Source organism: Bubalus kerabau, chromosome 1 (assembly GCF_029407905.1).
Source record: "Bubalus kerabau isolate K-KA32 ecotype Philippines breed swamp buffalo chromosome 1, PCC_UOA_SB_1v2, whole genome shotgun sequence".
NCBI lineage: Eukaryota > Metazoa > Chordata > Mammalia > Artiodactyla > Bovidae > Bubalus > Bubalus kerabau.
Window position 1 is genome coordinate 207852429 of NC_073624.1, and position 16228 is coordinate 207868656.

The window sequence follows — 16228 nt, forward strand, 5'->3', positions numbered from 1 at the left end:
CCCTGACTCATTTAGTGTTATACTGCAGGCTCCATGGGCAAGAATGTGCCCATCTAGGTCACTTTCCTTCCCCTGCAGCAGAGAGTAGAGCCCCCTCCCCATCCCCACCCCCACCAACTTCAGATGAGGGAAGTGAGCCTAAGGTCACATTCTATGGTTAGAGGTTATTCTCCAGTGGTCCCTGCCCCCAGCCTTCAGTTAAGCCTCATTCATATTTTCTGAGGCCAACTGTGGCCAGACGCACAAGTGAGCAACACCCCTGAGGCTTGTAGTCACCCTCAGGAATATCCCAGGGGTGGGTGAGTCTCTGTCAGGGGCCAGGGCTATCACAGCCACCCCTCTCCATGGGGAGGCTCTCTTATTAATACTCCTGGCCTTGACAATTTGAACGTGAATTTATTGAAATGCCAACCAGTGAATTTCCTTATAACAGAAAATGTCAAATTCACATGAGAGACGACTACAGTCCAAGAGGGCCACCAGCATAGGACTTGGTAAAATGTGGACTAGATCAGGCAGAAGCAATGGGGGGCATCTATACCTATGTGCCAGGGCTTCCCAGGTGGTGCCAGTGGTAAACAACCTGCCTGCCAGTGAAGATAGACATAAGAGACGTGGGTTCTGTCCATGGGTCAGAAATGTCCCCTGGAGGAGGGCATGACAACACACTCCAGTATTCTTGCCTGGAGAATCCCCATGGACAGAAGAGCCTGGCAGGCTGCAGTCCATAGGGTTGCAAAGAGTTGGACATGACTGAAGCGACTTAGCACGAACGCATGCATACCTGTGTGCACTTGTGAAAGTTGAGTTACGGGAGATGCTGAATGTAATGAAAACAGTGACTTGGAACTTCAGGCATCTCCTGAAAAGATAAGCCAATGGAATCACAGAGAGACAGAGGCCAACTGAAAAAAAGCAGGACCACAGAGGGGCGTATCAGATTACTCGAAGAACCCAGCAGTCCAAGTAATTGGAATAAGGTAGCACGTGAGCCTGACTAGAGCCCAGAGAGAGAAGGTGCAATGGGCACACAATTACCACCAGCATTCAGGTTACCCAAAAGAGGGGCCCAAGTTGGACTTTTCTAGAAAAGGTTCCACATGTTGCTAATGCTTCTGGGATAAAAGCATTTTTCACCTCATCCACTTTGGGATCAATCTCCCACCAAAGCCTCACATGTTAAACATCTGGCCACATAGAAAGAATTGTAGCATAGGAGGCAATAAATGTTTAGCTCAGAAAACTGGACAGTTATAATTTATATTCACTCCTATTTTCTCCATCTTGGGATAGTTCACTCATCCTAATTAACATGGGAGTGGGGATAATACTCACCACCCTCCTGCTCAGCCAGCAGCTCCTCCCACCCACGTGTCTCCAGCTGGAAACTCATTCTCTCCCAAATCCCAGCTGAGAAAACCAGTTGAAAGAGGTCCTCTCTCCGCATGCCAGTTAACAAGGAAATCCCTCAGGGTTGGAAAGGATGGGAGAAGTCAGGAGACAGACAAAGCCAGACCACTTCCCATCATTTAGCATCAGGGGATTGACTGGAGGCCAGGCCTCTGGTCTCTGAGGCTGATTTACACCAACTTCTTGGCTTTAAAGAAGCTCTTGAGGTGCTGCATCTGCCAGATGCCGGTGGCCACAAGGATGAGGGTCTGCAGGATGGACCACCAGAGCACCCTCTGATTGGTGCTCTCACTGGTCTGTCGGAAGCGCTCCTCTTGCTGCTGTGAGAAGGGGAGAAGGAGTAAGGCATGTTGCTAGAACAGAACTGATCTCCAGGGGAAAAGCTGAAAGAGCCACTCCCTGGGAGGTTACACATCTGCTGTCCCAACTGGGCCTAGCCCAGCCCCTCACCCTCTGGTATTCCTGCTCCTTCTGGATCTTCTCCACCTGCTCCACCAGCTGCTGTATGCGCAGATGCAGCAGGGTCAGCTTGTCATTGGCCACAAGTTCCGTATAATCATTTGTGTGTTCACCCAACTGCATGTCCAAGTGAATGGCCTGAGGAGCAGAGAAGCCAAGGGTTGGAGGTCAGGGAGCACCTGCAGGAAACCCAGCTTCCACACACTAGGCTGGGCCTGACTGAACTGAGCAGTTCATTTCCTCACACTCAGTGATGTGGGAACAGCCCTGCTCCAGGTGCCAAAATCCCAGATCAAGGCCCTGCTTGCATGGAGTTCCAAGTCCAAAAGACAGAAGGGACAGAACAAAATGTGCAGAGAAACCAAGGTGTGACTCAGTGTTTGAGACAGCCAGCTTCTAGGAGATCTGTGTCAGTGGGAGGTAGTAACAAAGAGCCTGGGAGCATTCAGCTGGCAGACAGCTCTGAATCTCACATTAGAAGCTTGGGCTTCTTTCTAGAGATGGCAGGGGACCTAGGGATGATTTTAAGTCCAAGTGATTCCCTCCTGGGTTCCCTCTCATTCTTCAGGACCTGTTCTCTGTGGGCTTACTTTGTGGAAAGCCCAGCCCTCATCAAGAGGCACCACCTACAGAACCCTTGTCACCCCAGGGACTGAGACATTGAGGACTGGTGACGTTCCCCTCCATACTCACCAGTTTGCCATCATAGAAGAGGGCGAACCGGATGGACTTGAGGTGAAGGCAGACCTCATGCTCTCCTGGAGACTGGGAGGTGAAGGTGAAGCTGCCCCGAGGGCCATACTGACGGGCCAGCAGATTCTAGCAGAAACAGCTTCTGGTGAGCACAGAGAAATGGACCAGAAACCTGCTTCTAAGAGAGGAACTCTGGGGGTATCCCAGGTTCTGACCCTCACTGGCCAGATCAGGAAGGAGGATGTGAGAGAAAAGGCATCGGTCCGGGTTCGAAAATCTCAGATCCCAGCATTGTCAATACACAGTAACTCTACAGTTTGCAAAGAGCGTGGCCTTCCTTGAGCCCTCCTGCCTGTGAGGAGATGGTCCCTCGTCTAAGAAACGGAGGGCTAGGGAGGACGAGGCATTGACGCTGGAGACCGCGGAGGGCGGGGGTCGGGTGAAGGGGGCGGGGCTGCAGGGAGTTAAGGCCTGCCTCACCTTGTTCTCAGGGTCCTTCACAAACACGAACAAATTGATCCACTGCGGGGAGGGCTGGTACTTTTCCATAGCAGGGTCGTATAGCTCGGTCTTATAGTTACCTAAAGGAGAGGCAGCCTGGATGCATCTCCATCCACAGTCGTGACCAAGAGCCCACCACGGACTTATGGTCACAGGGGTGGTGGTGGGCGGAGGAACAGGAAGATCTGGTCTGATTGTGGGGCCTGACCACAGCCCTCTGTCTCTCTCTTCCCTTCTCCAACCCTGCTTTTCTGCTGTTACCCGGATCTGGATCAGTCTTGCCTCCTCCGTGTCCTCAACCCCTGCGCAAGCAATGGAGAGGGTGCTTTGACCACACAGCTGTCCGCCTGTTTCCCATCCGTGCCAATCCGTGCCCTCCCCGGGCCCTGAGCTGATCCCGTGGGCCCCATCTCCCATTCCCTCTCAGGGCTCTGGGTATGGGTAGGGCAAGGCCGGGACTGGCGGCGCGCGCGCACCTATGACCACGGTGCCATCGGGGATCTCCTGAATGAAGCACTTCTCCTCCAGCTCACGGACCTCGAGATAGAACGCGCCCCCGCCGCCCGCCAGCGCCAGCAGCTGCCACAGCAGCAGCGGCAGGGCCAATCCGGCTGCCCTCGCTCGGCCCCATCCCAGCCCGGGACCGGCGCGGGGCCCAGGGCCTCGTGTCCCGCAGGCCCCCGCCACTTTCCCAGGCGAGCCCGAGGGTCTCTGCGTCCCGCCTGCGGAGACTGCAAACTAGCGTACAGACTACAAATCCCAGGAGCGCTTGCGCGGCCCCGCCCCAGGCGCGTTCCCGCGAACCCGCGTTGCGAAATGGCCACACGAGCTCTCAGCCTGCCAGTGAGGCGCTCTAGAACGCTTTCCTTGCCTTACCTCGCTTAATGCTCGCAGAAACCCAAGGAAGCAGGTGCTCTTAGCGCCATCTTGTTGATGTGGTAACTGAGCCGCAGAGAGAGGAAGGCAGGGGATTGCCCTCTGAAACTTGCAGAGCAGTTGCCAGAGATGGGTGACTGGACCTAAACTTCAAGGAGGTTAGAAGTGATGGTAGACGGAATGTTGAGACAGATGAGAACTGCATACAAGCCCCGTGGAATTCAGAGGCTGAGATAGTAGTTCAGGAAAGGGAGGGAGATATGTCCCTTTTATGGAAGGGTAAGTTTGACTCAGGGCTTCGCAGGTGGAGCAGTGGTAAAGAATCTGCCTGCCAGTGCAGAAGAGGGAAGAGACACAGATTCAATCTCTGGGTCGGGAAGATCCCCTGGAGGAGGGCGTGGCAACCCATTCCAGTATTCTAGCCTGGAGAATCCCACGGAGAGGAGCCTGGTGGGCTACAGTCCATAGGGTCGCAAAGAATCGGACACGACTGAAGCGACTTAGCAAACATGCAAGTTTGACTCAAGCTCTGAAAAATGGTTAAATCTCCCTGAGCAGCGAGGGAGCAAGAACCACTTAGGTGGAAAGACCTAGAATTACCTAGGAGCAGTAGACAGTTAAGGTATTAGAAAGTTTATGGGAAGGAGGATGTAAATTGGGCCAAATCACTGAGGGGGCAGGAGCTGCCAGGCCCACTTGCACAGGTGGGACCCTTCATCCAGTGGGACCAAAAGAAGAGATTGTGGTGAGCCTGGAGAGTGAAAGAAGGCATCAGGAATGCAACTGGAAAAGGAAAGGGAATATACAACTGAAAGGTGTGGGAGAATGGAGCCAACATGACAGGATGGGATCCAGGAATAGCAAATCTCAAGAATTCCAAAGCTCACAGTGCCCTGAGTAGGCAGTGTAGACGAAAGCGTCAATATAAAGCAGTAATCTATCCAGGTGGTGGGATGAAGTCCTCCACCATCTCGTACTTGGTAATAATATATACTCATTGGTTTATTCAGCAATATAAAATAATGATGATGAAAATAATAGTATTCTTTTATTCTTCTGTGCCAGCCACTGTTTTAAGCACTTTTAAGTGTATTAACTAAATATTTCTAAAACTTTATAAGGTAGACTCTAATGGGATTCCAATTTAACAGATGGAGAAGCAGTGGCAAAGAAAAGCTGAGTAATACTTGCCCAAGGTCATCCAGCTGCTAAGCGGCAGACATTTGCTCACACAAGCTCTGGGCAAGACCTTACGATGCATATTGGATGAAAAGATGAATAAAACCTGTCTCCTTCCCTCTAATAGCCCACTGAAAAGCAAAGGATCAATGTCAATACAGTATTTTAAGATTAATGATATGTTTCAGTTCAGTTCAGTTGCTCAGTCGTGTCCAACTCTTTGCGACCCCATGAATCGCAGCACACCAGGCCTCCCTGTCCATCACCAACTCCTGGAGTTCACCCAGACTCACGTCCATTGAGTCAGTGATGCCATCCAGCCCTCTCATCCTCTGTCGTCCCCTTCTCCTCCTGCCCCCAATCCCTCCCAGCAGCAGAGTCTTTTCCAATGAGTCAACTCTTCGCATGAGGTGGCCAAAGTACTGGAGTTTCAGCTTTAGCATCATTCCTTCCAAAGAAATCCCAGGGCTGATCTCCTTCAGAATGGACTGGTTGGATCTCCTTGCAGTCCAAGGGACTCTCAACAGTCTTCTCCAACACCACAGTTCAAAAGCATCAATTCTTCGGCACTCAGCCTTCACAGTCCAACTCTCACATCCATACATGACCACAGGAAAAACCATAGCCTTGACTAGACGGACCTTTGTTGGCAAAGTAATGTCTCTGCTTTTCAATATGCTATCTAGGTTGGTCATAACTTTCTTTCCAAGGAGTAAGCATCTTTTAATTTCAAGGCTGCAGTCACCATCCGCAGTGATTTTGGAGCCCCCAAAAATAAAGTCTGACACTGTTTCCACTGTTTCCCCATCTATTTCCCATGAAGTGATGGGACCGGATGCCATGATCTTCATTTTCTGAATGTTGAGCTTTAAGCCAACTTTTTCAGTCTCCACTTTCACTTTCATCATGAGGCTTTTGAGTTCCTCTTCACTTTCTGCCATAAGGGTGGTGTCATCTGCATATCTGAGCTTATTGATATTTCTCCCAGCAATCTTGATTCCAGCTGTGCTTCTTCCAGCTCAGGGTTTCTCATGATGTACTCTGCATATAAGTTAAATAAGCAGGGTGACAATATATAGCCTTGATGTACTCCTTTTCCTATTTGGAACCAGTCTGTTGTTCCATGTCCAGTTCTAACTGTTGCTTCCTGACCTGCATACAAATTTCTCAAGAGGCAGATCAGGTGGTCTGGTATTCCCATCTCTTTCAGAATTTTCCACAGTTTATTGTGAGTTACCACAAATTTTCCCCTCACTTTCACAGTGTGGCCTGTTGATAATTCCAGAGGAAAGTTTTTGTTCCTTCATTGGGAATGGTCTTTAACAAAAATGGAAGATGCAAGTGTTAACAAAGGCAAACACTTTAGAAAGGTCAATTAAGACAACAACTGAAAAGCATCAGTTGGATTTGGAAACTAGTTGTTCACAAAGGGCATTCACCAGGAGCTGGGAGCGGGGATGATGACGACTCAGGGTTTGGGAGACTGAGTGAGGTGCTGTCCATGGTCCTGAATCGTGATTGCCCGTACCACTGTCTGCATTAAAGGACTGGTTTGGTTTTGGGTTTTGTTGTTGTTTTTATATAAAATTTCCAATCCCTCATGAACCAATGCTTTTGTAAACAAAATTTAAAAAAATGAAACATTATGTGCTTGGATGTCACATCAATGTTAAATTTTTACAAAAGTTTCTAAACACTCAATTTCTGTACTTTATCTCTTTGAAGATCTGTGACAAATGCTAATGGACCGACACTAGTCCACAGTGAGTAGCACTGTTTCATAGCCAGTGGTCAGACTGCCCACAGAAATCTTCTAAAGGGACAAAAGTGTAAAATTATTAGGGGCTGCACGACTGAGTGACTTCACTTTCACTTTTCACTTTCATGCATTGGAGAAGGAAATGACAACCCACTCCAGTCTTCTTGCCTGGAGAATCCCAGGGACAGGGGAGCCTGGTGGGCTGCCATCTACGGGGTCTCACAGAGTTGGACACGACTGAAGTGACTTAGCAGCAGCAGCAGCAGAGACATGCATGTAAGAAGACAGCACACCAGCAGAGATTTCAAAGTCAAGAATTCAGATGTTGGAAATGGTGAGGTGGTTTCCAAGTGGCAAAAGTATTGTTTTGATGATAAAATCTGTTTTTAAGTGATGACAGGATTGAGAATATAAGAGCAGTGAGGGATTCTCCCACTTGACAGTGATCTCATTCCACACTGCCAAGACCACTGAACCTGGGTGTCATTTGTGAGATTCAAAGGAGATACTGGGGGAACTACATCTACTTGCCCTCTTTGGGGTTCCCCCAAGATCTAGTCTCTGCAGGCCTCTACTACACGCTGTGCCCTCTTTAAGGGATGTCCCAAACCCCCATTGCTGCCTTCTTTTCCGCTTGCCTAATTCCTATTCACCCTTTCAAGTCTCAAGTGCAGTGACACTTTCTTAGGTGTTTCTAATCCTGGGTTCCTTGGGGCCTTGTATTAACCATTGAATTACAGTTGTCCATTCACACTTAAGCCCCTTGGGGCTGATGGCTATAAGGGATAAAGACAGGTTTCTGCCACAAATTTATCTCTGTGCTTACCAAAGCCTAGCAAAAATCCAGGAACAGCATGATTGTGTGATGGATGTTTGGCTAGAGAAAGGGAAGAGAGATGAAGGAAAGAAAGAATAAAAGTATGGAGAGAAAGGAAGGGGAATAGAAAGAGGAAAAAGAAAGAGAAATTGGAGAGATAAAGAGAGAAGAGGGAAAGGATGAAGGGGAAAAGAAGAAAGAAAGGATGAAGGAGGTGGGAGAGAAAGAAGGAAGAAGAGCAATGGTGAGTCATAAGCACTGGAAAAGCCAAAATCTCCATATCTGATGCCTGGCCTTTCTTGTGATGTCCCCTCCTCATTATTCCCGTTAAGCATCTCAAGCTGAGGATGGTGGGGGTGGAGGCTTATCAGGGTCACCATGTCCTGCAGCTAAAATCGGAGCTTGCATGTGCAATTCTGCTCTGGTGCTGGGTGGATTCTCTTGGTTTGCTGGTGACCTCCACTTCATCCCCAGGATACCACAGTGCCACTGTCTCTTCTTATGGTCCATTGGCCTCTACATTCTTCTTCCTCCCTGGCCTGTAGGAAAACAGTCTTTGTGACCATCTCCACAAAGGAATTTCCTATGCGTTTTCTTTCCCTGTGCTTTCTGACCCAGAACACCTAGGCACTGAAGGGCGTGTATGTGCTGAATCCAGGGACATCAAGAACAGTATCACTCTGGATCTGGAATCAACTACACTTCTCAATTCAGATACCCTCTGCTCCCAGGCTGACATTGATCCCTCTGACAGAATTCTTCTACTCCTGGTGAGTTTTCTCACTGTCTTCCTTTCTAGTCCATCTTTCCTCAGGGCTTCAGGCAGTCCATTTCACAGGTATGTGTCTGGCTTGGTCCTCCCTCCTTCGTGCACTGCAGGGGTTCCCATAATGAGGGCAAATCAGAGGGAGTGGCTGGTCTGTGTCTCAGTCCCTGAGAATCAGGAAGCCATTGATTCCAGGACTCAGAGGACAACTAGGGATAGTGTGGCCAAAAACAATATACTGAAGTCACACACTTAAGTTCCTGTTCTACTCCAGCCAAAATGTCATTATACTTTCCCAAAGTAAAATGTTTGCAGCATCCTCAAAGTTCTCCACCATCTTCCAAACATCTTTTCTGGATGATTAAAAAAATGCACAGACTTGGCTGAGGTACCAGGACTTCTCTCTGGGCTCTGTTTTAAACAAGGGCAAACCCTCTCCCCTCATGCCTGAGGCTGTATAAATGAACCTGGACATGGGATGCAGCTTTCTCCGACATCGTCTACTGCTCATAACCCTTTCTGTCAAGTTCTCTAACTGGTAACCACTCCTGCCCTTGACTGAAGACTTCCTCTCCAGTCTTTCATACAAATGGGAACCCCCATTCTTTAGGTTCAAAGATCATTCATTGTCTATAATGAGATAGAGCGCAGGGGAAAGGTGGAGGGAGGAGAGAGGCGGAGGATGGCAAAAGCAGACAGTGACACTTCCTTACTTCCAATTTCTCCCCATTTCCTCTCCTCTATTTTCTCCTCTCTCTCCCATAGCATTTCCCACCTCTCTCTTCTGTTTTTAAAATGTAGGTTTTACTATTATTTGGGCATGGTGAGGCCTAAAGATAGGAGATGATTGCTATTGAAAAGATAGTTTGGGGACTTCCCTGGCAGTCCAGTGGTTAAGACTCCGTACTTCCTCTGTAGGGTATGAAGGCTCAATTCCTGATTTGGGAACTAAGATCCCTCATGGAGCTTGGTGTGGCAAAAAAAAAAAAAAAAAAAAAAGAAAAGAAAAGAAAAAGAAGAAGGATGACAGAAAGAAAAAAAGATAGTTTATTACTCACAATTCTCAAGAGGACTGGTCACATCACATCATGCAGGGCCACATGGGGAAACACCAGGGTTGGTCAGGAGGCAGGAGTGAGGGGAAATCATGGGTAAAAGCTTTTATTGTGGTTTCCATGGGAAGGAGTGGGTGATTGGTTAGTTTGAATAATTTCAGCAGTCTCTGTGGTGTTTGGCTTTCATTGGTTGTCTGGTATCTGACCATGGGGTGATTAGGGCAGGAGAAATACTAGTTTGGGACATGAGAGTTCAATAAAGATGGTGGTTGAGGGCGGGTGGTGGTGGTGATATGGGCTTGGATTGGTTCTTTTGCATCTGAAAGATACCCTCTGAGTGGAGTTCTTTGCTATTTCTAAGAACTGGCTCACTCTGGGAGGGGCAATGAGGGGCCAGATGCCAGAGCACCAGGACCACAGAAAATAAGAAAATAAGGTTAATACATTCCCAATCAGAGTCTGCACCACTGGGTCTCCAAAAGGTCATGGCAGCATTCTCATCTCAGCTACACTGAAGTCTTTACAAACCAGGAGATGGAGGACAGAGTGGAAAGGCAAGAGTAGAAAGGTGGGTCACAGTCCCGTCTTCTCTTGGACTGGAGTGGAGCAGATTGGGGCTGAGGTTAAGAGGAAAGTAAGACAATTGGGTTTCTGCTGCTGCCACTGCCAGAATACTGCTATACCAAACCTGGTAAGTCCCAGTTATACCCAATCTGGTAAGCCCCAATCATGTTTCTAGCTTTGAATAACAAGTTCAAATGACCTAACGTGGGTTCTGGTCTCCATCCTTCTCCATCCCTATCCTTAAAACTAGGATTCAGGATTCTGGACTAGCTCTCATTAGTTGATTATATGAGCTTGTACCTTGCTTCCTTCTCTGGTGCTCAGATTTTCCTGCCCTTGGGCTGATCCAGATGAGGGCTCAGCCACTGTGCTGCTTGCTGGTGCATGTTGCAGAACTCTCTGCCTCTCGGGGGCTTGTGTCGATCACTCCATCCTACAGTCCCAAGTGTGTAGATACTTGTTGGTTGAATAGGCACTTCCACCACTGGAGAGGAGAAAGGGAACCCCAGGACTGCTCCCTGAGTGTGGGAGAGGTGGCACTGGTGCTTGCTTCTCAGGTGTTTCCTGAGAAGCAAACACCTTCTCCTGGTGGAGTTTCTGTCTTAAGAATAGTTGGATGGAATTAAAGTGAAGTAAGTTCTTCAGTTACCATTAACACTGATTGATGTTATTTGATCTCTAGTTTCCCCGTTCCCTTAAATGTATGTCAAGAATAAACTCCATACTTGTGTCCCAGATCTCTCTTTCTCTCTCTCACACACACACACACATTGGATAAAGCTTTTTTTTTTTTTTTTAATGTATGTGGTGGAACTGGGTCTTAGTTGCAGCATGCAGGATTTTTATCTTTGTTGCAGCATACAGGATCTTTAGTCTTAGCTTGTGAACACTTAGTTGTGGCAAGTGGGATCTATTTCCCTGCCCAGGGATTGAACTCTGCATTGGTAAGATCCCCTGGAGGAGGGCATGACAACCCACTCTAGTATTTTTGCCTGGAGAATCCCTTGGACAGAGGAGCGTGGCAGGCTACAGTCCATAGAGGTGCACAGAGTCAAATACAACTGAACTGACTTATCATGCATGCATGCATGGGAGCATGGAGTCTTAACCACTGGACTAGCAGGGAAGTCCTTGGGTATACATAATTGAACATTCATATTCTCCTACTGCTGCCTTTACTTTCCCTGTATTATTTAATCCCTCATGAACGTTTTCCTTGTTATTGTTCAGATTCCCATCTCTGAGTGTTCTCCAAGCTGTAGCCCTGGATTTAGGAAACCTGTTTGGGACATGAAGCCTATCCTCTGCTTTGACTATGTCAATGCTCAGTGGGGAAGATTTCCAGCAAGACTGATAAATGTCTGGATAGAAAATGTTTTCTTTTTCTACACTGCTACAGAAACAGAATGTGCCAAGAGTTGTCTACTTCTTGATAGTCCAATTCTTAATGTGAAGACTCTGACTTAAAGAACTCAGAGGAAACCAATGGAACATACCATAGAGTGTATCAGGCTAAAAACACAGAGCCGGGTGACAGAATAGCTTGGGAAATATGACACGTGTGTGAGATGTAGAGATATCTCTTTCCTCATCCCTCAAGAAACTTCCTGTAACAGCACATTAGCAAAACTGAAATTTTAAATTTAACCATGGTAAAAGATTGAAAGATTTCCTTCTAGAATCAGAAACAAGGCAAAATATCTATTCTCACCACCTTATTCAGCAGCACATCAGAAGCTGTAACAGCTGCGATAAGGCTGAAAGAAGAAATGACAAGCATGCAGATTGGAAAGGAAGAAATAAAACTATCCCTATTTGTAGATGACTTGATTGTACAGATGGAAAATCTCAAGGAATCTACAAAAAAGTCCTAGAACTAACAAATGAGTTTAGCAATTTGCAAAATATAAGAGCAACACAAAGAAATCAAGCACATTGCTATGTATTAATAAACATAAAGAAAACAAAATCTAAAATGTAATACCATTTACAATCATGCCAAAGGAAATTGCTCAGATAAGATCTAAACAAACCATGTACAGGATCTGTTTGCCAAAAGTTACAAAATCCTGATGATAGAAATCAAAAAAGACCCAAATAAATGTAGAAACATACTATATTTGTGTACCGGAACACTCAGCATAGTAAAGATGGCAATTCTTTCCAAATTAATATTCAGGTTTAACACAATTCCTATTAATATCTCCTGAAGAAGGAAATGGTAACCCACTCCAGTATTCTTGCCTGGGAAATACCATGGACAGAGGAGCCCAGCAGGCTGCAGTCCATGGGGTTGTAAAGAGTAGGACACGACTTACCAGCTAAACAAAAACAACAATCAAGATGATAGTAATAAAGGCTATGTGGTATTGGTATAAAGATAGACAAATAGCTCAATGGGACAGAACAGAGAACCCGGAAATAGACCAACAGAAGCCATTCTGATTTTTCACACAGATACAAAGCAGTTCGATGAAAGAAAGATATCATTTTTTTAAGGACTTTATTTTTTAATGCAGTTTTAGGTTCACAGCAAAATTGAACCAAAAGTACAGAAAGTTCCTTGCCCAGAGCATGCACAGCCTCCCCACTGTCAACATCCTGCACAAAAGTAGTGCGTTTGTTATAATCAACTAAAGTACATCGACACACCATTACCACTCACAGTCTATAGTTTACATTAGGTGTTACTATTGGAATTATGCATTCTATGATTTTGGACAAATGTATGATGACATGTATCCATCATTATAGTATCACACAGAATAGATTCAATGCCCTAAGAATTCTCTGTCTTCTGCCTATTTATCCCTCCTCCACCCCTCACCTCAGTCCTAGCAACCATTGATCTTTTTTCTTTCTTTTTTTAAAAAATATTTATTTATTTGGCTGTGATGGTTCTTAGTTGCAGCATGTGAGATCTAGCTTCCTGACCAGGGATTGAACCCAGTCCCCTGAGTTAGGGGCACAGAGTCTTAGCCACTGGACCACTAGGGAAGTCCACAACCACCGATCTTTTTATTGTCTCCAGTTTTCCCTTTTCCAGTGATAGTTTATGGTGAACGATGTCAGATTCGTGATCTCCGAAGAAGATTTAACTTCAGGACCAGGGACCAGGCTTGATCACTCAAGAGCTTTTGTGTAACAGAGTTTTATTAAAGTATGAAAAGGGACAGAGAAAGCTTCTGACATAGACATCAGAAGGGGGACAAGAGTGCCACCTTGCTAGTCTTAGCAAGGCCCTAGATGCTTTTATCAGACCCACTCCCACAACATACATCTTAAGACAACAGGATTAATCTGAAGGTTCTTCTTAAGGAGAAACATATCCTCAAGCAAGATACATTGTTGTTACATAATCCTTAATAAGACTAAGGAATGTAGGATAAAAGTTTGTCCTTTCCTCATTCTTGAGAACTCCAGACCCCTATCTCCCCCTTGAGAGCCCCAGACCTCTCTCTCCTCCTCAGGGACGCCAGACTTATGATTAACCTTCCTAGGAATTGACTCTCTCACCAGAATGGCAAATGGTTAGCATCATTTTCCTAGTGGCTCAGACAGTAAAGCATCTGCCTACAATGCGGGAGACCTGAGTTCTATCCCTGGGTTGGGAAGATCCCTGGGAGAAGAAATGGCACCCCATTCTAGTACTCTTGCTTGGAAAATCCCATGGGCAGAGGAGCCTGGTAGGCTACAGTCCACAGGGTTGCAAAGATGGGAATACCAGACCACCTGATCTGCCTCTTGAGAAATTTGTATGCAGGTCAGGAAGCAACAGTTAGAACTGGACATGGAACAACAGACTGGTTCCAAATAGGAAAAGGAGTACGTCAAGGCTATATATTGTCACCCTGCTTATTTAACTTATATGCAGAGTACATCATGAGAAACGCTGGGCTGGAAGAAGCACAAGCTGGAATCAAGATTGCTGGGAGAAATTTCAATAACCTCAGATAAGCAGATGACACCACCCTTATGGCAGAAAGTGAAGAGGAACTAAAAAGCCTCTTGATGAAGGTGAAAGAAGGGAGTGAAAAAGTTGGCTTAAAACTCAACATTTAGAAAATGAAGATCATGACATCGGGTCCCATCACTTCATTTGAAATAGATGGGGAAACAGTGGAAACAGTGTCAGACTTTATATTTTTGGGCTCCAAAATCACTGCAGATGGTGACTGCTGCCATGAAATTAAAAGACGCTTGCTCCTTGGAAGAAAAGTTATGACCAACCTAGATAGCATATTGAAAAGCAGAGACATTACTTTGCCAACAAAGGTCTGTCTAGTCAAGGCTATGGTTTTTCCTGTGGTCATGTATGGATGTGAGAGTTGGACTGTGAAGAAAGCTGAGCGCCGAAGAACTGATGCTTTTGAACTGTGGTGTTGGAGAAGACTGTTGAGAGTCCCTTGGACTGCAAGGAGATCCAACCAGTCCATTCTGAAGGAGATCAGCCCTGGGATTTCTTTGGAAGGAATGATGCTAAAGCTGAAACTCCAGTACTTTGGCCACCTCATGAGAAGAGTTGACTCATTGGAAGAGACTCTGCTGCTGGGAGGGATTGGGGGCAGGAGGAGAAGGGGACGACAGAGGATGAGATGGCTGGATGGCATCACTGACTCAATGGACGTGAGTCTGAGTGAACTCCGGGAGTTGGTGATGGACAGGGAGGCCTGGTGTGCTGTAATTCATGGGGTTGCAAAGAGTCAGACACGACTGAGTGACTGAACTGAACTGAACTGAGTGACTTCACTTCACTTCTAGCATCATACAGTATGTGGCCTTTTCAGTTTGCCTTCTTTCACTTAGTAATATACACTTTTGGTCCTTCATGTCTTTACATGGCTTGATAGCTCATGTTCTCTTAGTGCTAACTAATACTCTATTGGCTGCATGTACCAAATTTTATCCATTTTTCTACTAAAGGACATCTTGGTTGCTTCTGGGTTTGGGCAATTATGAATAAAACCACTATAAATGTCAGTGTGCATGTTTTGTGTGGACTTAAGTTTCAACTCCTTTGAGTAAATACCAAGGTACATCACTGCTGGATCATATGGTAAGAGTATTTTAGTTTTGTAAGACACTGCCAAACTGAGTTCCAAAGTGGCTGTATCACTTTGCATTCCCATCAGCAATGACTGAGAGTTCATGCTGTACAACATCCTCATCTGCGTGTGGTGCTGTCATGTTCTAGATTTTGGCTGCTCTGAGATGTGTATATAAGATCTCCCTTTAGCTCAGTTGGTAAAGAATCCACTTGCAATGAAGGAGACCTGGGTTTGATCCCTGGGTTGGGAGGATTCCCCTGGAGAAGGGAAAGTCTACCCACTCCAGTATTCTGGCCTGGAGAATTCCATAGAGTATATAGTCCATGGGGTCACAAAGAGTCAGACACAACTGAGTGACTTTAACTTTCAGAGGTGTATGGTGCTATTTGATTTATTTCACTGGTGTTTTAATTTGAAATTACTTAATGACTTATAACAATGATTATGTTTTCATGTGCTTATTTGCCGTTTATATGTCTTCTTTGTCAAAATGTCTGTCCAGGTCTTTTGCCCATTTTTAATTTGGATGGCTCATTTTCTTATTGTTGAATTTCAAGAGTTCTGCATATATTTTGGGTAGCAGCCCTTTCTCAGATGTCTTTCGTAAACATTTTCTCCCAATATATGGCTTGACTTTTATTCTCTTCAAGATAGCCTTTTCACCAAGTGATGCTACAGAAATTTGCCATCCTTAGACAAAAACTAAAAATATAAAAAAGAAAGAAAAGAGAAAAGTGTTAACAGAATTCAACTAATTAATTAACAGAATTTAATAATTTCATTTCATTTTATTATTGTTAACAGAATGAAAAGTTAAGCTACAAAGTGACAAAATATTTGCAAGCCATGTATTTGACAAAAGTCTATTATATAGAATATATGTAAAGAACTTCCATCACTCAAAAGTAAAAATTCAAATAGAAAGTTGGCAAAGACATGAAGAGACATCTAATTAAAGAAGATACAGAGATACAAATAATTGCATGGAAAGATGTTCAACATCAGCCATTAGGAAAATGCAAATTAAAACCACAGTAGAGTTGAAACAGCATTTCTCAGATGGGACTCAATGTAAGTTCCTTGCAATTCTTTTGCGTATAT

At 45.6% G+C, this 16228-nt stretch overlaps 1 protein-coding gene across 1 annotated transcript; it reads right to left on the reverse strand.

The window, feature by feature from the left end:
* Positions 1–398: 398 nt before the first annotated feature.
* LOC129625923 (transmembrane emp24 domain-containing protein 9-like) lies at positions 399–8957 on the reverse strand. The gene is made up of 7 exons (XM_055545039.1): positions 8928–8957; positions 3940–4005; positions 3540–3801; positions 3043–3143; positions 2563–2688; positions 1861–2007; positions 399–1730 (listed from the first exon to the last, which is right to left on the reverse strand). The coding sequence occupies exons 1-7, from the start codon at positions 8955–8957 to the stop codon at positions 1581–1583; spliced, it is 882 nt and encodes a 293-aa protein (XP_055401014.1). The 3' UTR covers positions 399–1580.
* Between the last annotated feature and the right edge of the window lie 7271 nt (positions 8958–16228).

Bases quoted from the DNA above. Each gene is read 5' to 3' on its own strand.
- LOC129625923 (XM_055545039.1), bottom strand. From the start codon at position 8,957: ATGTCGGAGAAAGCTGCATCCCATGTCCAG. The intron at 3,802-3,939 runs GTAAGGCAAGGA...TCTGTACGCTAG, and splicing joins TTCTGCGAGCATTAAGCGAG to TTTGCAGTCTCCGCAGGCGG. The intron at 3,144-3,539 runs GTGCGCGCGCGC...CCTCTCCTTTAG, and splicing joins CGATGGCACCGTGGTCATAG to GTAACTATAAGACCGAGCTA.